This window comes from Artemia sp. Qi Xiang Cuo, chromosome 2, assembly GCF_049724085.1.
Source record: "Artemia sp. Qi Xiang Cuo chromosome 2, ASM4972408v1, whole genome shotgun sequence".
Classification (NCBI taxonomy): Eukaryota; Metazoa; Arthropoda; class Branchiopoda; order Anostraca; family Artemiidae; genus Artemia; species Artemia sp. Qi Xiang Cuo.
Window position 1 is genome coordinate 22,192,338 of NC_142795.1, and position 25,169 is coordinate 22,217,506.

Sequence of the window (25,169 nt, forward strand, 5' to 3'; positions counted from 1 at the left end):
TCATCGGGTTTTTTATTGATTCCCTCTGGAGTACCTCAAGGGGCTAGGTTAGGTCCTATAGCATTTTTGATGGCTTTTAATAATGTTTAACCAAGTTTTGACAACACTTTTGAATTTGCGGATGATTTGACATTACTGAACCTTTGTCACACATCTAATACTTTGAATGTTACACTCGATTCACTAATTAACAATTTAAAGAATGATCTGGACAATGCTAAACTCAACTTAAGCATAACCAAAAGCAGTTTTATCTTATTTCCTTTTTAAAAAAGTATACACCCTATAAATAATTACCTTTCAATACCAAATTAAAAACTGTTAAACTGATTAGTGTGCAGTTGGACAATGACCTTAACTAGACTTCCCACATTTCCCACTTATTTAATTCAGGTTGTTTTCTCTTTAAATCTTTCTCTCTTCTCAAACGTTGCTCCATATCAATCCAAAACCTTAAAATAATTTATTGTTCTTATATAAGACCCTGTCTGGAATATGATTGCCCTGTCTGACACCCTGTGTTGACCAAAGACCTATGTTCTAAAATTGAAAGTGTTCAAAAAAGAGCAGTAAAAATTATTCTGGGGACGGCCTATACTACATACAATGAAGGTTTGGCTAGACTTGAACTTATTACATAGGAATCACGACGTCAAATCCTTACCATGAACTTTGGTCTCAAGTGCCTTAGTTCTGACTATCTTCAAAGTTTTCTCCCTCCCTTTAAAGAAAATCTCCCAACCTTTCCTATTACAAGACTCAATGCTCTTAGAGCTCCAAATATCCATCGAGATCTGCATCCTCAAATGTTGACCATAAGGCACAAAAATTCTTTTGTCTCCTATTTAGTTTCCTAAGTTAATAATTGATGTAACTTTTGTCTTATGGTTATCCCATGACATCAGTTTTATTATTGATTCAATTTTTGTTTTATGTTTATCACATCAAATTTGTTTTGTTATGGTAATTCTGACGTGTTTACGCTAGCTTTTGTGCTATTTTAGCCAATAAATCATATTCATATATATATATATATATATATATATATATATATATATATATATATATATATATATATATATATATATATATATATATATATATATATATATATATATATATATATATATATATATATATATATATATATGTGCTACCGAGAATATTTTGTCTGAGACAAAAAATTTCCTCTTGCATGATTGAGAAAAGAGAAAGATGAGATGAGAAATCGAGGCTACCCTTGATCATATATCTCAGGAGCAAAAATTTAATTTTGGTCAAAATTCGTTCTCGTTTGGTTAAAAAAAAATTCACACACTCATATGAGTGTTAAATGAAATTAACCAAAACCTTGGGAAGATAGGGCAAGAAAAGAATTAACCTTGCAAACATTTTAGTTTTTCCTATTTTAAACTCAATTCAAAAACAGCAGATACAAATTATAGTGAACTACTACTTACACAAATACTTTTTCTACTCTAGAAGTCCTAACCTTAAGTGATAGGCATTTTCAATTCATAGACAAATTCGAAAAATCCATCGTTTCCTCCGAAGGACATTATTCACTATGCCCCCTTTCACCTGCACCAGTCAGTGCCAACGGGGTCCACAAAAGTCGATAAGTACCATCCGCATGCAGAAAAAACCGTCCCTTGAACTCTTTTGTGGCTTTTGTTTTCAGTGGCCTTAGCCAATAATGACCTTTGTTGGTCATTGAAATTAGTTTCTGACCAACAATGTTTTTGTTTATTTGCAAAAAAAATGCCATTTAGTGTGGCATCAACTGCGACTACGATCGTTGTTTTGGTAATAAACGATCGTGAAATTATTTAATTTTTTAAAATGAATGTCTTCAAGCTATACTTGATTAAATGAAATTAAACAAAACCTTACAAAAATCATGGCGAAAAAACCTAGTAAACATACTTATATCTCTTACTTGGAACCGTATTTGTAAAAAAAGCATGAAACGTAGGTCATTTTATAGTCGAATTCAAATAGTTACAAAATTTCGAGCGTCATTTTCATGGTTGTAAAAAAAAATTCACCAACAATTATAACTACAATTTAGCCCAATCACAACCTAAACTAGCAAAGAGGTTACAATAGTTGCTCAACAGATTCTGCTCGCCTTGCACATTTCTGGTGGGCTCAAGAAAATATCCATTGATTGAACAAGTCGTAATTCCAAATACCTTGGATAAAGTTTAGCACCAGAAGGGGCCACTCCTAAAAAAGAAGGTAAATTTATTGAAAGTGATAAGGGCCAAAAAGCCCCAATACAATTCACAAAATTACTAATGGACATGGGAAGGCTAAAAAGACTTAGGGAGGGTACTTTTTTTGGTTGATTCGCAAGCTGAAAGATACACACAATTTGGTGCTATTTTCAACGCTCTAAATTTTATTGTGGCTATATTCACAAATTCCATTTTGAACACTCTTAGAGGAACCCTTAATGTGAACCTCTGTTCCTCAAGTTTTTGGTAGAGATACTAAGATAAGAAATATACCATTTGATCCAAATTCAATGCAAAGTTGATATTACATTCATCTATTCCAGATGGATGGATTTATTTCATTCAACTATAATAGACTGCTTAATCTTACTTCACCATTTTTCGATATTACCATGAATCATGATGCAGAAACACAGTTAGCTTACAAGATAGAGCAAAAGAAGAAGGGGGGGCGATATTGTATTTTTGAAGTTATATTAAGAAGCTCTTTACTTTTAATCTTAACAAATACTTGTTATCTTTGGAGCTATTTGTTATTTTTTCCTAAAAAAGGGAGGGGGTAGTTCAACTATTTAGCAAAATTAAATATCTTTTGACAAGAATCTATAATCTGATCCCTAGAAGCTTAGAAAGGCCCAACTAGTAAAGTTTTCTGGCCAGTTTTGTGCGACAACAAAACATAGACAAATAAACACGGATACGTGATCTTTCTTCTGGCAAAAAAAGCAAAATTCCACATTTTTATATAGGAGCTTGAAACCTCTATAGGAGGGTTTTCGGATATGCTGAATCTGACAATGTGATTTTCATTAAGATTACTTGATGGATTGGGGGTGTTTCCTATCTTTTTCAAAAATTGACCAAATATTCTCAGGCTCGTAACTTTTGATGGTTATCATTAAACTTGATGAATTTTGATATTTGGACTATTTTAAATAAAATGGCTATCATAAAATTTCTATTAGGTGCATTTTGGGAAAATACGACGTGTGTATATGTGTGTGTGTGTGTGTGGGGGGGGGTATCTGCCCTCCGATCACTATGACTCTTAAAAAAGGCACTAGAGCTTCTGATTACCAATCCAATGAGCCCCCTCCGAAGTGTATATGATCAAGCTTTTAATAAAAACCATAAACACCCCCAGGACAACCCTTGCCCTGTGGGCTGTGGGGGGTTGTCATCCTAAAAGACATAATTTCTTGACCTTTCAACTACGTTGAACAAAATGGCTATCTCAAAATTTTGATCGGAAGTGTTTGGGAAAAGATGGGTATGGGGGGGGGCATTTGCCCTCCGATCACTTTCGACTATTAAAAAGGGCATTAGGTCTCTCAATTTCCAATCGAATGAGCTCTTTTTGAAGTTTTTACTACAAAGCTTTCAATAAAATCTTATATGCCCTCAGGGCATAACTTACAACCCTTTACCTGAGGGTTGTGGGAGGGGGGGGGGTGGGTTGTATGTTATGTCTTCAGGACATAACTTACAACCCTTGACCTGGGGGCTATGGAGGGGTTGCCATCCTCAAAGACATAATTTCCAGGACTTTTAAACTACGCTGAACAAAATGGCTATCTCCAAATTTTGACTGGATGTGTTTGGGGAAATGATGGGCGTGGAGGGACAGTTTTTTGCCCTTATATCACTTTGGACTATTAGAAAAGGGCACTGACCCTCTCAATTTCCAATTGAATGAGCCCTTGTCGAAGTTTCTACGACAACTCCTTCGACACGAAGTGCCCTGGTCTAAAACAAATAAATAATAAATTGTGCCAACATCGTTCTTTACTTAGGCAGCACTAATGCGATGCCTATGATTACCATGAATCAAAAAGCAGAAATCACAAATATCTTTTGGTTCTTTAAATATCTTTTGACTAGAATTTATAATCCAACCCCTAGAAGCCCAGAAAGAGCCAACCAGTAATTTATTTGACCGGTTTTTGACTGACCAGGCTTAACCTTTTCTATGCATAGGAGTTAGTACAGGGACTTAAGAATTTAGGCGGTATAAGATATTAAGAACAAATACTTGTTCCGTTATATTTCGACAATATGTGTTTAGACAATAGTTAACGATCGTATTCCGACAGTGTATTGACGTAGAACGAATGTATGTTATTATCTTTATTCTACAGCGAAAGATCATAAGGAGCCACACAGTTGCGTCACTATTCAGTTTAGGGTCTCAAACAGTATGACCTTGACGTTAACGTAGATCTTTTGCTAAATCGTTCTTTCCCGTTCATTTTTGTTCTTCATAATTTTTTGGGTCTTTGTTGTCATTCAGGAATCCATTTATCCGTGAAAAGTTTTTTGCGTCTGCGGCAGACTAAGTTCAGTGAAAAGCATAATCAGAGGTTACTTAACGAGACAGAGGTACTACCAATCCGACTGGTGCATAAGACAATAGCGGTGCCTCTGCACACTATTGACAAGAAATCCAATATCTATGTGGTGTCAAACAGTATGGATAACTTTTAAGAGTGGAGACTGACATTTTTATCGAAAAAAAAAAAAAAAAAAAAAAAAAATAATATCATCGAACATCCGGCGTGTCTTTGTATTTTTTCAGGTGAAACAATAATAAAAATTGATTTCATTGGTGCAACTGGGAAAATTACTGTAGTAATTAGTGTCTGATCTCTGTTTCTGACAGAAAAGCGACTACAAAGTATGAAAAATGCAGATTTTTTTTTGTCTATACTGGCGGCGGTTTTCACTCTTATAAATTACCCATTCTCTTTGGGTAATATAAGGAAGTTTTAGAGGGGGAACTAGTTGTCAAGATAGTAATTAGCTGTCCATCTAATGGGTATTACATCTTATAGACAGATATCAGACAGAGTCGTAGTGTTCAAAATAGTCATTTTCCCTTTGTGTGTCATTTGATCATTGGACACCATTTGGTTGACACGATTTAGTTGTTTGTTATATTCTGTTGATCGTAGGTCTTGAACACAGTTAAATACACTTTAAATCATACAGTTAAGAATTCAAACTAGAATTTACGACAATATGGATTCGTATATTTGGAAAGAGCATCGAAAGACGCACCGAATGATGTATTTACCTTCTAGCTAGCAAATTTAACAAAAATTTTAAGAACGCATCCTTCTCTAGAGATAGCCCAGTTAATTATCAAATCTATGATTAAAATAGTTCGAACGTACATTAATGGGTGCCTTTCATCCTGTACAATATCTGCTTAAGCCAAAATGATCCCAAAGCGAAAGAAAAGAAGGTTGACCAAGGGATAGATATAGTCCTGAAAACTCTACTGGGACTATTTTACTGTCGTCCTATCATTTCCGTAAATAAAGATTTCCCTGAAAATATAATATTTACATAATGTTCATTCTTTACGAGACGGAAAACCGTCAAACGTTTCTAAGGTAAGTCCAATCGCTGTTAAGACAACAAGAATAAGGACAAAGTCATTCACGACAACATTAATGGATATACAACATTATGGGATAAACTTATTTTTACAATACTGTATTCAATTGTTACTAAGATCAGTATGATTAAACCCTACGTATTCTACATTTCTGACACAAGAAAGGGGGAAGATGTCCCTACATTGGTTTAAAGGCCCGTATCTAAATCCACCCCAAATAATAAACTTTTGAGATCTTGAGTAAACAAAATACTTTTTTCGCTTAACAGAAAAAAGCTAACAGTATTACAGCAAAATACAAACTGGAAACCAATCACAAAAACAGAAATAACTAAAACAAACACTGGAGTAAAAAAACGGGTTAAACTTAAGAAGCCTGGCAAAGAATAAAACTAACAAGTTATTACCCCTTCCCCCAACCCCACCCCTCGTTTCTTCTTCTTTATTCTTTTCTAGTTGGTAAACCTAAGAATTAACTTTAAAGAATTACGACAACTTTGTATCTATATCAGACAGCTCAAGAAATTCCTATAAAAAAGTAGAAACATTAGTTTTACACAGAGACTATCAAACACACACACAACAAGTGTTGAACTTGATAGCTCTATTCCATAAAAAGATAGTTTAATTTAAAAGTTATTTATATCCTCAAATAAATTATGACTTGTGAGTCTGGTTTAAATAAAACTGGAATGTGCCTTGGTACACTCGTACAAAATAACTTAAAAAAAACCAACTATTTACATACTTTTTCCTGATTTGTCATTTTTGATGAATGTCGCTTTTTAACGGTATTTTGTCAAGTTCTTTTATTCACAGGGCATTAGACCCCCCCCCTATTTTGTTTTTATATCATCACTTAGTATTCATCATTATGAGCAAGGATGGGTAGGGGGTGAAAATATGGCCAAACCCTTCTTTAAAAAAAACGTGCTTGCTTACTCATCATTTTCATTTTGCGTAAATTTCACAGAAGAAAACTATCTACACTTTCTCGTGCTTTCTTTTCCAACCTAAAACACTACTATTACTAACTGGCCAGACATGATGAAAAAAAAACGAAAAAAACAACAGAAAATTAATGTAACTAGGCTAAATTGAAGACTAAAAAATAGCAAATATTTTTTCCTGAGATATAAAATCTGAGCACTGACAAATTATTTCCGCTTGAGCGTACTAAACATGAAGGACGTTTAAGGCCATCTGTATTTAAACCTAAGCTGTTTTTACCCTGCTCCATATAACTTATTCAAAACAAACGTGAAAAGAAAGCACATAGGAAAAAAGAAAGCGAGCTCACTTTTGGCATGCTCCATAGTCCTCTTTAAAACAGCTTGCAAAGAAGCCTGGGTTTTTTCCAACGATACCTTTACGTCATTGTCAGTTTTACTTGTCCATGCCAAAAACAGGGCAGCGAAAAGATCCCCGGTTCCCGTGAAAGTATCTCTTATGCAAGGAATAGTTATTCGGTACATTTCATGATTTCCACCTTTAAAGAATTTAATATAAATAGAAATTAATGTCATAAAATTATATAATAAAAAATGGAATCGTTAAAAAGTGTTTTCTTTTTGCTAGGTAAGTCAGCCATTACCTGTCAAGCAAAAATAGTTCAACGAATACGAAGTCCCTCAGGAGGGGGGGGGGGGCTCGCTCAAGTCCCTCCTCTAGAAGACCGAACAATGTAGAAGGTCCAAATTTTGTGTAGCATCTAATGATAATATTGTCTATCGTTTGTGGTTTATATTAGTGAGGGAGTTGTTATAAAGTTAGTTTTTTTTTACTTTGGCAGTTTCTTAAGTTAATAGAGGGACCTGCCTCCTAAACAACAATCCACGAGAAAATCGACCCGGCTTTGTTAACCAGCTTATATACCGCCCTTTAGACTTTAGAAGACTCAATAAATAGATTTTCTTAAATGCACAGATTACCAAATCAGATCGTAAGTGTAGCTTACGCCCAGAAGAAGGTAAGTTACAATGGGAATTCGTGCAGAATTTAATCCTGTTAGTTCTGATTATATCTTTATTTTTTTCCACGATCTTAGGTTTTTTAAATCTTCCAATTTGGGTTTTATTTCGTTTTGCTTTCTGCGTTGTTTGTTTCTCTCATATCATCCGGCTTGTTTCGTTCACATTTAAGCTAAAAAATGCGAACATGTTCCTTTAAACTTTCTCGTATAGCGCTGAAAAAGGGAAGCAGCTGTCCTCCCGATTTATTTGTTTCGTATTCTTCAGTATTCTTGTTGGCTTTATAAAGCCCATTTTCGGTTTTTCTTTATTTTTTATTCTTTGCTATAGATGTGAATTCCGGGAGAAAATGGGAAAATTTTCTGAGAAAGACACCTTTTTATAGGATAAATGCGATTTATTTTAAGTTTTAACATTGCTCTACTTTTATTTTGAGATAAACCATTTTCTAAATTCTTAATTTCTTTCTGTTTGCAACATTATATTCGAGGTTATCCTAAATATGAGGCTATTACTCAATCGCCTCAGTTCCCAGCTCCTTGGACCTAACTTTGCCCAAACAATTTTATGGTTGAAGTATCCATTTTTCCAGAGGAGGGGGGGGTTCTCAGCAAGTATGGCTCCTGGGAACACCACACGTCCTCCCACCTTTGTGCAGATAAGCATACCGTAAAGTGAAAATTCTGAGAAAATAATAGCTTTAGAACTATAAAAAAAACTATTTCTTTAGCTCCTTAAACATATTTGTATTCGCCCTTAAAGCATATATGCAGTTGATACAAAATAAAGGGTTATTTTGCTAAAATAAACAGTTTTTAAGCTTCATTTGACCGAGATAATCCGTCTGAGACTTCATTAATATCGAGTTAAGTTGCATACAAGTTTTAGCGTAAAGGTCAGTGGATATTATTACGAGTGGGAAGCATGTACCTGAAGCCTTAAAAGACACATTATTAGGTCCACTCTTTTAAATTTCAGGGATAGGTCTTGCAGATAAATGTGAAGAAGAGGGATGAACCTTTTATCCCCAAATCCCCCTACCTTCCGATGGATAAATTTGGTCTAAGTTTACAAAATAGATGCTGGTGGGTGACACTCCTGTCTTATTGCAAAAATGATATGTTTGACATAAAAGACTGAGTTCACAACCTTAGTTCCACAGAAGACTCGGTTATTTTATGCCATCTATAGTATGTTCAATGTTATTATGACTGAGTTTGCATCTTTGCTGGTAACTTGAAAAAGTTTCTGAATTACTTTAAGGTTATTTTTTTCCTGTTGTTGTTTACCATCTAAAGATAGATTTTTTGCCAAGTAGTGTTTGTATGACCTTCTCTAATTACTAGAATAAGCCCTTTTCCCTTGGTATTTTCACTAGGACCATCTTTTTTTGTTGATTGGCACGTCATCTATAGTATCAATTTTTATAGCGCCAGTTTTGATTTCTTATCGTTCAGAAGCGTACTGGGAACAAGCAGAAGAGGGGAAGCCACCCCCCCAAGCGACGTATTGTACCCGCCGGTATTAAGTTACCCGTAAATTGCGGGGGACAGTTGAGGGGGTCCTTACACTTCCCTTGTTCCGAGGTTCCTTCACTCTGTATGTATTCAGCATTCGGTGCTGATGACATGGACCGCTGGGTCACTCGTTTATTCCCCTGTTCTGAATTTTGTCCAAAACAGTATCGAAAAAGGCTTTTCAGATATTATGAAGAAACATATGTCTGAATTTTTCACGCTCGCCCAGGTTTCTGATGCGAGGAAGCAAATCTTCCATTTTTGCCATTCTGGGGAAATTCAGCATAAGAGAGTGGGTACAAATGCGTTTATTAATAGTGTCTCTGATATTATCGATACTATCGCAAAGTATGATGCTGATTATGTTGGTCTGCCAGTCTTTGTTATCTGCAAACCTAGTGAAGTACCACTTATTCTTGCCGATGCTTTTTGTGCGTTGAGTTGCCGTGGAAACTCCTGTTTGTCTGAGTTACGCTCTTTGTCTGAGTATGTGAGAGCTCTCCTGCCTGGAACAATTGGATGTCCTCCGTCGTTAATGCAAGAGTGTTCTGTCTCTTCAAAACCATCCTATACAGATATTCTAAAAAACCCACATACTGACCTCAAAGATCCTATTGAGCACAGAGTTCCTGGAAGGTCATGATGGTATCGTAAGTGTGAGATCTGATCCTGTCATGAAAAGATGGGCAGTCCATACCCGAGATAAAGCCTCAGTCGTCTCTCTCGCTTCCGCTGCAACTAGTCAGCTAAATTTATCCTCTCATGTCCTTAATCAAAAAGTGTTTGGTATTGTGATTAACATCCCTGTTCTTCTGCAAAAATTAGAGCTTATTAGTATGATTCCCGGTCTTGTTGATGCAACTAAAATTGGAAATTCCAGATCCTTCCGCCTTGAATTTCTAGACGATGCTGCCTGAAATAAAGCTATAAATGAGGGTTTGCATTTGGGATACGAGCTTTTTAAAACTAGACCTTTCCAAAAGTTACCTCCTAGATGTTACCGTAGTCAATCGCAAAACCACATTGTCAGAAATTGCCCACTCTCATCAAATAATCAAAAGTGTTCACGGTTCGCTAGTGGACATGGTAACAAACACGATAATCGGTGCTATGAAAGCTTGAATTGTACCAACTGCGGGGAAATCATGTTTCCTATGTTGTCAGCTGCCCAGTGTTGAAAAAAGCTCTGAATAAGGATAAAAAATGATTGCTAGTGGCAATAGATTTCGCTTTGTTTCTCTTAATATTGACTGAACCAATGACAAAGATCTTCTTATTGATGAGCTTCTTGATTATGATATAGTTTTCCTACAGGAACACTTTCTAACTAAAGCCAATACAGATACTCTTAAATGGTCACCCAGCCACCACATTTATGTACGTTAAGCTAAAAAAACGCACGATCAACCCTCTGGGGGCCTTGCAACTTTAGTTCACCTCGCTAAGAAACCTGAGCTTTCTTCTGATCATAATTTACTGGCCATAAAATGCGGTAATATGGTCTCATCAATGTCTATATGCCATGCAATCGCAAGAACATTTCTTCCCTCTCTGTCTTCGCGGGTTCTTGTAATCGACTCAGGACTCTTCTGCTAAGAGTGACGAATCAGGGATTAAATTAGATTGTGGCTGGTGATATCAATGCCAATATTTTGTCCCAATCTGAAAGAAGTGACCTGTGAAAGAGAGCCATTGATCAGACAGTTTGTGGTATTAAACTATAAGCAAAAATCATAAGTGGTCACAGTCTCAAGTAGTCATAGTCACAGTTGCAAGTAGTCGCTGTTGCACCAGTAGTAGTAGTTGCACCAATAGTAGTAAAGTTTAAAGTTAATAACCTGTAGCCGTTCCTAAGATATTGTAGATACGCACTTTTGATAGTCTGGATGCACATATGTTTTAGTTGTGTTCAACATCCTCCTCGACTTTTCCTGAAGCTCCAGCCTAATACACTTAGCCTTTGGACACACCTGGGATTAAACATTCCCCCTTTCCCAATAATAAATCCTATGTGCAAACAATGGACAAATTGTATAATTTACGATCAATGCCTCTGGGGCTGTAGGGAATCAGGTCAAACCCGGAGGTACAGTTATTTGACATTTACACTATTGAACGAAATTGAAAAAATTTGGTCGCATGTCTTTGGCGGGAGCGCAGCTACAAAAGATGTGCGAGGGGGGTTGGAGGCCTTCCGATAACTTTTAAAACGGACATTAGAACCTTCAATTTCCAATCCAATGGGTCATCTCCAAAGTTTCAACGACTACCCTTTCCATATGAAGTGGTTTCAGAAAAAAAGAAAGAAATAATACATTGAAGGGTTAGGGCTCTTTACTACAGGCTACACCTAAGCGTTTCGTCTGACAGATACCTGCCAAGATTTCGCTCAAGATTCTGCCAAGATAGCGGCAAAACTAACAAGAAACTAGATCTAGACATAAATATTCACTCACCCATATTAAAGAAAAATAAAATTTACCCAATGACAAGCCAGATTTTATATCTGCTAAGCTAAAAACTTCTAAAATTGGGAGCAACTTTTTATATATTACTCAGACCCAAAAATTCTAACTAAATTTAAGCTGGGCAATTTATTTATTTTGCTGTTGTACTAAGCCTACAAATATTGGAAGATATAAGTCCTTCATTTTCAATTGAACTACATGTATACAACTACCATAAATCTTTTGATTTTTTAATTTAAAAATTTTTTCAATTAATTTCAATAATAATAATAATAATTTGATTTTTGTAAGATTGTTTAACGCTATTGTTCTGTAGCAAATATAGTATGTCGTGCCGTTTTGAATTTTCTTTTCGCACATATATTATGTAAATTAGATGGTGCTTTTATCGTTTCTTAAATTATCGCCTTCGGCTCCCACCTTGGACCCGAAACTCGTTTGTGTTTAATCACTATAGTATAACTGTACTGCTGCTTCAACAAGTATTGAATTTTAATGATTAATTTGTCACAAGACTGGAGCCATATCTCGCAGTGGTAAGATAATGGGCACATTAAATAGTAAATGTTTGTGTTTATACTCGTTCACTTAGAAGTCTTTTTTTTTATTCTGGTCTCTTTCGTATATTTGCTTGTCTTGTATTTTGCAAAGCGTCTAATTGTTGTCTATATTGTTTTATTATTTTGCTTTCTTTTACTGCTCCATCTTCTTGATTTTGTATGATGAGTTTTTAAATAAATAAATTACCTGTAGCAATACTAGCGAAGCTAATAAGTTCATCATCTGACCCCAGATCTGTACTTGAAAGAACAACAATCTTGACACCTTCCTTGTGAAAATAATTAATTACTCGGACTGCATCTTCTTCACTTGCAATTTTGATTCCGGTCAGAAGCCTATAAGATTACAATTCATACAAACAAATGTATAAAAAATGTTTTGACACTCAACGACAGGGGGTTTCCATTCTTTTCCGTAAGTCTTAATCCCTTAAATCTCATCCCACAGCTATAAAATTCCTCCTCCCCCCCTAGCGTTGACAACAAGGATTTTGCCAAAGCATTATTTTTTATACCATTATGCCTAAAAGAATAGGTTGAGAAAAGAGTGAGGGTGAGAATGAGAAAAGAAAAGAATAGCTCATATATTCATGTTTTTACAACAGAACGAAGAGCTTTAAACTTTTTGCAAGAGCAGGTTTTGTTCAAGGATTTGAATATGAAAAATATGTAAGAGTTGGTGGCGTCAATTCACAAAAAAATTGGTGGGAGGGGTGAATATATTTACCAAAAATACAAGGGGGCGATTTTACTATTTTTTCATTGAAAATACCAAAAAGGCAATTTTGTTTGAAAATATCAAAAATGGTATTTTTCAAAATCTAAGGGACAGGGGAAAAAAATAATGGGGCGAATTCCCTTGCCTCCACCCCATTGCCAACAATGATAAATATGGCACTCAATAGTCGCCAGAGTAGTTACTCCAACTTCAGATCGAGGTTGGTTGAGATATGACACCGCCTTCTGCTAGATCAGAAGAATTTAGGTATATATTCCCTATTCCTCCGCACAAAGATTGCATCGAAGTCCAGATTCCCAAAAAGCTAGACTAGGGCATGAGTCTTCACTTTCGACAAAGTTTGGTTTATATTTGACCACTGTTTCAGGTAGATGTTCATATGACATGAATTTACTGACCCTATCTCCTCTCCCCAGAGAGGGTGGATTGTGTTCAAACACCCAAAAGCTACGAAATTTCCTCTTTACGTTCCACAAAGTTTGATTAGTTCTTTTTGTTATATGTTATGATATAAAAAAAAATTGTGTAGAATTACCCAATTGTTGCCCCAATTAAAGGCCATTTTTTATCCTCCAAAACAACTCTTTACGGTGATTAGAAAATTATAGGCATACAGGAAAACTGCTCTTATTTTATGCCTGAAAAAAAAAAAGTCTGAAAAAAGTTGAAGTAAAAGCAATTAGCGCATAATATCCCCTAAAAAAGATATAAGCCCAGGTAAGGTCCCCAAAAAGAACAGCCAAGACACTTATTCTTACTCTCAATTCAGTTTGGTTGATATCCAACAACCCTTACTGCCAGTTGCCCTGATTACAAAAATTTGAAGACCAGCCCCGCTCCTTGAATATCTAAGAACTTTGGGTCGGTAAATGGTCCGCAAAAGTTATAGTTAGGATAGGCCGAGGATTGGTCAAGATCCAGCAATGCCTGCTGCTAATACTGAAGATAACTTAGGGACCTCCTCCCACAGAGGGGTTGTTTTGTGTCCAAAAACCCGAAAGAAATAATTCGTATTGAGTTTGGTTGAGATGTGAGACCTCCTTCTGGCAAATATGCAAATGAAAAAATTCCAGAAAACCCGCTCCCTTTTGGTGTTAAATCACTTCTGGGTTTGTTTAAATCTATTTGTGCGACCGAGCTTAATATGTATACAAAAATTTCAGAACATTTGAATAAAATCGAAAAGTATAAAAAAAAAATCAGAACTTGGGATGGTAACATTGATAAAATCCTTGGCGTTTTCAAAAACTGGAATCGACAGCTTAGGGGGAAAAAGGTAAAACCATAGTGTCGCTGTCACAGCAAAACTATCCTGTATGTAAATTTTTCCACAAAATATCAATATTTTTCTGAGTTTTCTCATCATTTATTGTGCACCCTTCCACCATCCATCTATTATTTAAATTTTTTGAAATTGTACACCCCTCCCCCTTCTCCTTAATCTGATCGAAGCTAAAAGCTCCATAAAAAAAATGGCCTTGGCACACAATAATACCTATAAAATAAACAATTAGAAGTAGTTTACTAGCAGGTAGATATTCACAATCAGCAAGCTTATATAAATAAGAGCTAAAGAACTACAGGAAGAAAGTAAAAAAATTTCGGTGTTTTCATATAATACCAAAATTAAAAAAAAATTATTGAAAAAATATTTCGAGTCCAAATTTCTCTATTTTTCTAAGTCAGTTTGGACAAAATCCTGAAATGCCAAATTTGTACCCTTAAGAATTCAGATAATGATGTGACTTTTGGTGCCATAAATCCACCACTATATTACATTACAAACTCAAATCAATAAAAAATGTATATATATATATACCAGACAAAACCAAAAGAAAAAACAACAAAAACAAAACAGCAAATAAAAATATACCTGAACTTACTCTGCCTCATACTGATTTGGAGTGAGAATGTCAGCTACTTTGACCACTTCTTTTGCATAAATTGGAATTAGCTCTTTAGGCACATACATTTTTCCGTTGTCACCTAACACTGGATCACATACTGTAAAATATTTTTAAATAAACAAAATTCTATAAACTCTATAAGTCAGCAATAAGGAAGACTAAAAGTGATTACGCAAGGATTGGTGGTCGAACCGCGCGGTAAATCCGGCGAACCAGCAAAAATAGGGTAATTACACGAGAAATAAATGAAATTCAAAACAAAATTATTAGATCTATTGTAGATCCTCCCTTCAACTTGTTCAGTGACTGCAAGGTAATTGAACTTGGCTGCCAAGTCGTGAATAGTATAGAGCCGTGACACCATTGGTTATTAATAATTAACTGTCAATGTAAAAATGTAAAAGTAAACATTCAGAATTCAGAACATTAACATTGTCGGACGTCCAATAATCCAAATACCAATCAAGCCACCAGAGTCTGAAGTCACAAACCATCATGGTCTTCAGTTAAAAACTTGCTTAGTCAGAGGTCCATTATTCCATTAACCCAATTGCCATCAAAGATTGTTTTCTCGTCAAACACTTTAATTTAAAGTGAATCTTTACAGATAGTTATCTTCAACGTAGTTATATGTCTCTTCAACGTGATTATTATATATAAATTGCAATTCTAACCAGTTTCAACTATGAAATGCATTTCAATCACTAGAAAGCTTCTGAAGGACAAGAGTCAAGATATAAATGAACTGGACTAGAAAAAAACAGTGTTTTCACAATCCACTGAATTCTAGTTTAAACTTATTTTTTTTTTTACCAGAATAAATACTCTCAAAATGGCCCTCAATGAGAACGTTTAAAATAAAGATTTTGTTCACAAAAGTGGTTAAAACTTTTTAAATTTCCGTGTTATTTGTTCTTTCATTTTTCATTATGTAATGATTCTATGCTAAGTGTCATAATTGACATGTCACCATGGCATGATGTCCTGACTAAAAAAAAAGTTAAGACAATTTTGTTTTTTTGTAGTTGGACCAATCTTGGTGAAAAGTTTACCAAAATTTTGAGGGACAAAAGACGTTATTTTTAGCCATCCGGACTTTAGTACAAGTTTTGATCCGGTGTTAACCAATGTCAGTTTTACCTATAAACAACCACGCTCAGGTCGCTATGTACTTGCCCTCGACTCATCTTCTTCAACTTGTTTAATGACTCAAATTTGGACATTGATGCTAAATCTTAATACAAATTAGGATCATTAGCATCGTTGAGCTCAAATGGTATTGCGCCCCAATTTACTGAGGAGCAACTGAATAGAGGAAGAACTGAACCTAAGCACAAACTACTTACATTCTGTGTAGGGGGTGGGGGGAGGAGATGATAAACTAGGCCATTTGTGTTTAGACCTAGGAATATTACACAGTTTACACAAAAAGAGGCTGCTTAGATTAAACACATATACGGTACACAGAGAATTGAGAATAATATCTTTTGATCTTCTGAGGACGTTAATAAAAACTATAACTGAAACAATTACTTGCCATATAGATTAAAACGTGAATCACCATCTTGAGGTATTTCAGTCAATATTTTAGTCCCTCGCCAAATTCTTGAAGGCTTCTTTTATCTAAATCTGTTTACATCGCATTGTCAGTGTTTATTAACAAATTTTTGGAGTGAAATAAAGTCAGCTTTTATTTATTTTTCAGCAGATTTATTGCGAAAATATTTCAAAACTGATGAAACAATATTTTTTTCTTTCAATATAAATTCTGTTCTTTCAAAACTGCTCTTTTAAATCGATATATAATTATATAAATCACTTGAAAGCCGGTGTTAAGTTGGCTTAAAAAGAGATTCTATTATCCGAACCTCTTTACGTGGTCTTGTCAGTGTTTATTAAAAAAATTTTGGAGTGAAAGAACTGAGCTTTTGTTTATTTTCAGCAGATTTTTTACAAAAATAACCCAAAAACCGATGAAATGATATTTTTTCTTTCAATAAAAATCCTGTTCTTCAGGAAGTAAGTAACAAATTATATTAGGTTGTTTTAGATATTAGAGATAAGTAAATCGATATATCATTATATACATGGATTAAAAACCGGTCTTACGTTAGGGTTCTCTTTCCTAATGTCACTTGACCGTTATCTCAAAAGGCTATCAACCAAAGAGCATTATAATTTTTTGTATTAAAAGCAGTTGCACTGAAGTCCAGAAAACAAGTATGGTAGTCATTGTGAGATTTTTACAGAGAGAAGAAGCATGTTTTGTAAAGATGTTACGACTATAGAATGCCCGTAATTACCTCACTCATTCTAGATTCAGCATACTTACTATAATATAATCTTGTAATATATTTAGGTTATCAAGAAAAATCTATGCCCAAGCCACATTTTGTTATACTACATTATTTATTTCCCCCTAATAATATGGTGCCGCCCCTTTTCCCTCCAATTGTTTTTGTTCACTGGGAAATGGTAATGGACATGTTATCCTTCTTTTCCAACGAATTAAAAATTCAATCATGACAGCAAGTTTTTATCTTCTTCGTATTTCTTAAGTAATTTCTCTTCAAAATGATACATAAAGCCATAAAATGACATAAAACACTGTACACAAATAGAGAACCCAGATGTAAGCGAAAAATTTCCCCCAGATATTTACATCTTACTCTTTCTTCTTTTACTAAAACTATAAGATTATAAACTCCTCCTGTGCATTTTGGTTCCTAGAGGTACTCCTTCAAGGCTCTGAATTCGGTCATGTTAACTTCTTTCCAAATTAGGAATTTAATCCCTTCCAGTATCATCCAAAATTTTTCTTTTGGTTTAAGTTTTGAATTTTTTAAGACTTTTGTCATGATTTTTTCCCTACATTTCAAATTACTTTAATTAATTCCACAAGCATTGGAAATGTCTCCTCTTGTTTCACAATTCCATTATTGTCCCTATGGTCTTTCAATCTCAATCTTCTCTAACTTTATTCCCCTCCCTTTCCCTCTCTCTTCGGGTGCTAGCGTTCTTGTCTATACCGCCATTTACAACTAATTTTAGTACAAAGGCTTGATAAATTTAAAAAACAATAAACGCCAGGTCACGAATCGGCCAGGTTCTTCATTGCTTTAAAGTCTCATTTTCATCAAAGATACGGACAACTTAAAATGGCCAAAAAATGGTTTGACATGAATATACCTTTAGTCGTTTTTTACGGTATTATACTGTTGTATGTGTTTTTGCTCCATCATATTGTTTATACCGTATTTCTATATCGCTTATAGAGCTTAGCATAGAGATAAAAATAATTTTATTCCAAGCTTCCACTTCCCTTGATAAAAAAAAAAAAAATCTACTTCAATCTTAATTCTGATTGACCAGCCCTAAAATAGTCTGAACGTCTAATATTGCAAGGCTCTTTAGAACTTTGCATGAGTTTTATCATTAACACAGTAGCTGAATGCAATTCTGTTATATCAAAAGGAACAACTATAGTGTGTCTCTGGAAATAGTCTTACCCAATGAGCATGGGAAACTGATAGAAGAGGAAAATTTAACATGTTCACATGGGTGTCAAAGAGGAAGCTTTGACACGTTCACAAGGGTGTCAAAACTTTGACACATTTACATGGGTATCAAAGAGGATGCTTTGAAGCGTTCACTTTAGTGTCAAAAAGGAAGTTTTGACACGTTCACATGGATGCAGAAGAAGAAGCTGTGGCATGTTCACAGGGCTGTCAAAGAGGAAGCTTTGACATATTCACATGAATGTCAAAGAGGAAGCTTTAACACGTTCACATGGGTGTCAAAGAGGAAGCTTTGAAATATTTCACGGGTGTCAAAGCTTTCACACATTCACATTGGTGTAAAGGGGAACTTATGACACGTTCACCTGGGTGTCAAAGAGGGAGCTTTGACACGTTCACACGGGTGTCAAAGAGGACGCTTTGAAACATTTCATGGGTGTCAAAACTTTGACAAATTCACATGAGTATCAAAGAGGAGGCTTTGATGCGTTCACTTTAATGTAAAAAGAAACTTTTGAAACATTCACATGGTTGTCAAAGAGGAAGCTTTGACACGTTTTCATGGGTGTCAAAGAAGAAGCTTTGACACGTTCACACGGGCGTTAAAGAGGAAGCTTTGACATGTTCACAGGGGTCTTAAAGAGGAAGCTTTGACGAGTTCACAAGGGTATCACACCTTTGACAAATTCAAAATGGCATAACAAGATGTTTGGACACTTTCGCAAGGTCGTCAAAGAGGGGCTTTGGCACGACCAAAAGGGGGTCAAAACTTTAACACGTTCACATGGGTGTCGCATCTTTGAGAAATTCACATGGGTGTAACAGAGGAAACTTTGCGACGTACACGTGGGTGTCAAAGAGGAAGCTTTGAAACATTTCATGGGTGTCAAAGCTTTGACGCATTCAACTGGGCGTCAAAGAGGAGCTTTTGACACACTCACATGGGGGTTAAAGAAGAAGCTTTGATAGGTTCACATGGGTGTCAAAAAGGAAGCTGTGACATGTCCACATGGGTGTCAAAGAGGAATCTATGAAACGTTCACACTATTGTCAAAGAGGAAGCCTTGACAGATTCATAAGAGTGTCTAAGCTTTGACAAATTCACATAGGCGTCACTGAAAACTTGGGCACTTTCGCATGGTCATCAAAGAGGAGGCTTTGACATGTTCACATGGGTTTCGAAGCTTTAACACGTTCACATGGGTGTTATAAGTATTAAAAAAAACTAGCACCACTGACAGTCCAGCACCAATGGCATATAGCCTAAACTTATTTGTATTCAACATAGAATTTCATGAAAGCAGAAATGTTCTTTTACTTGTAAACTTTTTTTTATTAATTGCACATTTTTTACAGCGAGTTTAGAATGTTAAATACCGAAAAATTTTAAGAACATGCACAAGTACGCCTTTAATATTTTTTTGGTAGAAGCTGATCTTTCATTTGACACCCGAGCTAAAAAAAAAAAAAAAAACAAGAAAAATTGGATAAGATTTTCATTTATGTCATTTATAATTAACATGGTTTTTCTAGATAACGTTAAATAGTGTTGATCTTTTTCTTAGAGAAGATATTGAGTCTCCTTCCTTAGCATATTCTCGAAATCTTTTACCTAGAGCCCTATTCTCCCTTTTATCAGCTTGTTTGATAACAAATAAAAGTTAGAAGACAAGCGACAGTGAGAATCCATATATTGAAGCCTGCCGCGTGCCAAGTGCCAGGGCCTGATGTCTAAAATTATAAACGTAACTACAACACGTATAGCTAAAAAAAAACTCTTAGTTACCATAGACTAGATTAGGATTTACTGACTTAAGCTCCTTCACGACTTCCAAAATTTGACGAAGGAATGATTCGTTGGCAATATATCCAGTCAGAAGATGAGAATACTGTTTTAGGAGATCATTGTCTCGGAGACCCTTAATTTGATCATCTGAAAGTATAAGATTGCATTAAAGAAACTTATACTCATAATCCTAAGAAGAATCACAATCCTATTTGGCAAAATTACATCGAATGATCATGCTAATTAGATAACAATGTAAAATCTGCCAAATAAATCTATAATTTCTTTGATATAAATTATTAGCTTTTAGTTAAATTACAAAACCAAACTGGAACTGTCACTACGTAAATAAAGATAACAAAAAATAATAATAAATAAATAAATAAAATTTGTAAACAAAAATAAAAATCAACAGTCATGAGCAATATTTATAAACTTCTCCCGTCAGAGTTCTAATTTGTGTATGCCTCTGGCATTGAATTCTTTAGATTGATCTCGAAGCCACTTCCGCACATAATTTTCAACTTCATCATTTGATCGAAAAGGTTTTCCACGTAGTAACCACTTTAAGGGGTACGGCCAAATGTAAATCTGATGGACGAGGTCAGGGAAGTAGTGGTGACTTGGAAGGGTCTCCCAACCCAGTTTAGAACAGTTTCTAGATTTAGCAGAGATCCTTATGGGTGCATGTTTTCGTAGGAAAAAATCACACCTTCGTCAAGAGTCCACGACGTTTCGTTCGAATGGCTATGCTTACTCTTTGTTATCATATCATTGTAATGATGTGATCGTTACATATGCTCATTAGGTTGTTACTGGCTCGTAGTGTTGGGCGATACTTGTGATACATCAATGTATCGGACCAAATATCGATACCGAATATCGAAACGCATTATCGAAACCGATATTTTTTAGGGGTCTCTAACCCCCTGCATTCCCTGCGGAAAATCCACCACATGAAAATCTGCAAATTTTAAGCATACATCTTCGAGATTCTTTGCAGGTTTGAATTCTTTCATCTAAAAATGGTTTTATTTATCCTTATCTTACATCTTACCCTGGCATCTTTTTCGCAAGAATTCAAATCCGGGTCCCGAGTCAGATACGTGTGAATTATTACCAACTGAGAATGAAAAGTTCACAACAAATGATGTTATAATGAAAAGTTTGGATTTTGAATGTTGTCAAAGCTGAACTAGCCGATCACACAGGGTGAATTTTCTCAGTCTGAAAAATTCTGTAAAGGAAAAGGAGCTATCTGTCACAGATAAATTAAGATAAGATAATCTAGCTTAATTGTAACTAAACATATATATATATATATATATATATATATATATATATATATATATATATATATATATATATATATATATATATATATATATATATATATATATATATATATATACTGCTGATGCTATTAATGCTCATCTTATAAAAATTGCCGCTGAGTGGGTGATGAAGAAAAAGGTTGAAAAAGGTGCTCACTATGTTGCGTAGTCTCCAAGATTTGAAAGGTGGTAACAAGCTCGCTTGCGCTTCTCGGTAAAGGGGACCTCATACTCACTTGTAGTGACTCGGGTGTTATTTCAAATGTGATTGCATTACTGAAACCCTTTGAAGAGGCAACTATTGAGCTCTCTTCTAAAAACTACCCCCAATTTCGAAAGTCCTGCCTTTGTCTAAGATTCTAAGACACCACCTTCTTCAGGTAGATTTCGGTGGATTCTAAGATGTGGCTGATGAGCTTCGAAAGGTTTTTCTGAATAAAATGCATTGTAGGTTTATAGGCCTTGGTCAAGTCACACCCGTCGCAATTGCCACACATGTTGACCTGCGATTTCACCTGAGGATCTTGAGCAAGCCGTGGCCAGAATTGCAAACGGGATAGATTTGGCATTAATTACTGCTGAATTTCAATCCAAAGATACCAGAACGGTGGTAGTCTCGGTAACACAACCATATCGTAATCAAGCTGATCCAAGGGGCTCACATAATGAAGTTCTTATAATTAATGCAGGACATGCTTCGACAGCCGATCATGGGTCTGCAAACTTTCAATAGGGAGCCAACAGTTTCAAGAGAAACTTGTCCACTCAAGTGGTGGAAGTCTCGTGCTATGGGGTCCCAAAAACACCTGTAAGAAGTTGCATTGAAATTCGTGTCTGTGCCCGCTATCAATCTCCCTTCTGAAAGAGTGTCTACCAAGGCTGGTCAGATAATCACTGAACGGCGGAACCGACATGCTCATGTTTTGGAATAGCCAGTAGTTTATTTTTCTCTTTTCCTGAGCCCGAATAGTTTCAAACCTGGGTTTTATTATATTGATTTATGTAATCGAACTTTATTTTTATTGTTTGATTTTATATTATTTGAATTTTGAAAAAAAAGTTATACAAAATATCCTTTATTTACCATTTGTGTTATTGAAGTTCTGCAAATCCACGAGATAGCAAACAACTGATCCGAAATATCGATATCGATATATCGAAAGTAAAAATATCGATATATCGATTAATCAAAATATCGCCCAACACTACTGACTCGTTGATCATCATGACCGTCCCAATAGGCAGGCTTCTGTGAATTTCAGAATACTGTAAGCATGACTTAAGGTGGGATTTATCTTCATGACCATGCTCGTCTACAAACTGGGGTGGGAGATCCCTCCAAATACCCATACTACCCTAATTTTGCCTTTCAGACTATCATTTGTTTATTTCCCTTAAAGAGGCTCTACACAGAAAACATTTTCAAACCAATGAAGAAGTTGAAAATCTGGTTCAAAGGTGGCTTCGATATCAATCTAAAAAGTTTTATGCCATAGACATACATAACTTCAAACAACGATGAGATGGTTGCTTAAATGTCGCTGCGTTGAAAAGTAGCCAAAGTTCTGAATTGATTAAATAAATCGTTTCTGAGCTACAGCGATTTGCCTTGTTACTTATTGAATGTAAACGGCTAAATAAAAGAAAAATCTTTACTCGTAACTGGAAAAAATTAGCTCACCTAATATTAAAAAATTGATCGTAAAATGATAGAAACTACTGAAAGGGAAAGAGAAAAAAAAAGCAGGATATTGCACCTTTTATATAAAGGTTTATTCAATTTTTGCTCTTTATCAGTCAATCCCAAAAGAAGGTAATCTACTTTTCAGGAGAAGATTCATGTCACATATCGAGTAAAATATCTTATATCGGGAACCGTTAAAAAAACAATTAAAGAAGACTAGGCCCATCGATTCGCATTTCACAGAAGAAGCTTATAAAGTATCTAAGCATTTGAGGGGCTGTGGTTGGCTATCCTACATTCAGACAATAGTTCCTCAACAAGTTTCTAAAAAACTTTAAGGTTCTACTAATACGTCAATCCACCTCTCCCGCCAAGAAATGATTAGAAGGACTTCACAGAAAATAAAAGAATAGGCCTAAGTCATAAAGCTCCTAATAGTTTTTATACCGATCATGAAACCAGTAACTTTTACAACATGATTGTAACTCTGCAAAAAACTCAAGAAAGCTTAATCTTCAGTAAAGCGACAGTTTTTTTTATGATTCTACAAATATAGGAAAATGTCAAGAGCGAGTTTGTTTAAAACAGTTTTCCAAAAACCCATTGCATAAACCGGGAAGCAGTAATTTTGTTGGTTTTAAGGTTCAACTTTGATCTTTACTTTCATCAGAGAAACTTTTTTATGAACCAATATTAATAACCTAATGCAGGTAAACGAGGAAATTTGTTTTGGATCGGAACAGCATTCCAAGATGGCCAAATTCTAAAAGACGACGGAACAAGTGAACATTTTTGGAAAATATGTGGGAAATCTTTTAATACAGGGAAATATCACGAGCAATATCGTTTGAAAGAGTTTTTCAAAAATATATTGCATAAATCGGAAAGCAGTAATTCTTGTCTGTTTTAATTGCTCTTTAATTTCATCAGTTTTTTTTTTATTAATAGCATATAAGGTATTCCAGACACTCCGGGCTCCTAGTATAATAATAACTTATTGTTGGGCTACTCTCTGTACATAAAAAAAAACACCAAAGACAGATTATGAGAAAAAAAAAACAAGTAAAAAAAATAATAATAAGTAAGACATTGACGGGAATTTTGTACAATTATAAACAATTTAGACTTTTAAGCATTCATTCAGCTTGTTAGAAATACTATCTGATTTGACAGTCTCAAAACCACTATCCTATCAAGAAATATAGCTATTACGATTAAAAAAGGAAAGCTGAGAAATTATTTGAAGTATTTAAAGAAAAACAATCGGATTAGCTTTTTACCACAGACAGAGAAGAGTTATATAGTATCTTATAATTATTCAATATAAATACGCCATAGTTAGATTTCATTGTAAATCCAAGTATCAGTAAAGAGAACAAGAAACAATTCAGCAGAACCAATTTCTATAGAAATTTCTAAGTATAAGCAATTCAGCCATAGTAAAAGTAATATTACTTTTGATTAAAAACGTTATGATTTCATTGTCACTATTTCTTATAACATTCGAAGTTAGTTGATAGTAATCGTCTTCGATTTTCTCAACCTCTGCATTTAGTGTTGACTGTGTTTTTATAGATATTAATTAAAAAAAACTTTTTCCACAAAATAAGTTTTTCAAAGAAAAGTAAAGAGCTCCATTAAAGAAAAAACGAGCAAAAATAAAATCAAATAATCTACCAAGCGTGAAACTACCACAATCTGCATCGATAAATAAATGAAACCCACAACGAACAGAAATTACAATAAATAACCGAGTCAAGCTCAAAACGAGCAGAAATTAACATGAGTTGGGCTCAAAACACCTATGTCTTCCCAAGGCCAGAACAAAATTTGAACTTTACTAAACAAATTAAATATTTTTACTTTTATAACTTTAATAAATAAAAATAATATTAACATTTTGATTACTAAATATCAATATATGCATATTAAACTGACAATGCACATTCATTTGTATTTTTTTCAGTGCAGTGCAAATTTTGTTCTGGCCTTGGGAAGACATAGGGGTTTTGAGCCCAACTTATGTTAATTTTTGCTCGTTTTGAG

The 25,169-nt window shown here is 34.9% G+C and overlaps 1 protein-coding gene across 3 annotated transcripts in view; it reads right to left on the bottom strand.

Moving 5' to 3' along the window:
• Nucleotides 1-1,965: 1,965 nt before the first annotated feature.
• Nucleotides 1,966-25,169, bottom strand: part of Pdxk (pyridoxal kinase) — a 39,878-nt gene continuing 16,674 nt past the window's right edge. For all 3 annotated transcript variants that reach the window (XM_089099648.1, XM_089099655.1, XM_089099656.1), the window contains exons 4-8: nt 20,106-20,252; nt 14,778-14,898; nt 12,343-12,491; nt 6,941-7,129; nt 1,966-2,229 (exon numbers count right to left, since the gene is read on the bottom strand). In XM_089099648.1, the coding sequence (XP_088955774.1) occupies nt 2,114-2,229; nt 6,941-7,129; nt 12,343-12,491; nt 14,778-14,898; nt 20,106-20,252 (722 nt within the window). In that variant the 3' untranslated portion in view covers nt 1,966-2,113. The remainder of the gene's footprint in view (nt 2,230-6,940; nt 7,130-12,342; nt 12,492-14,777; nt 14,899-20,105; nt 20,253-25,169) is intronic.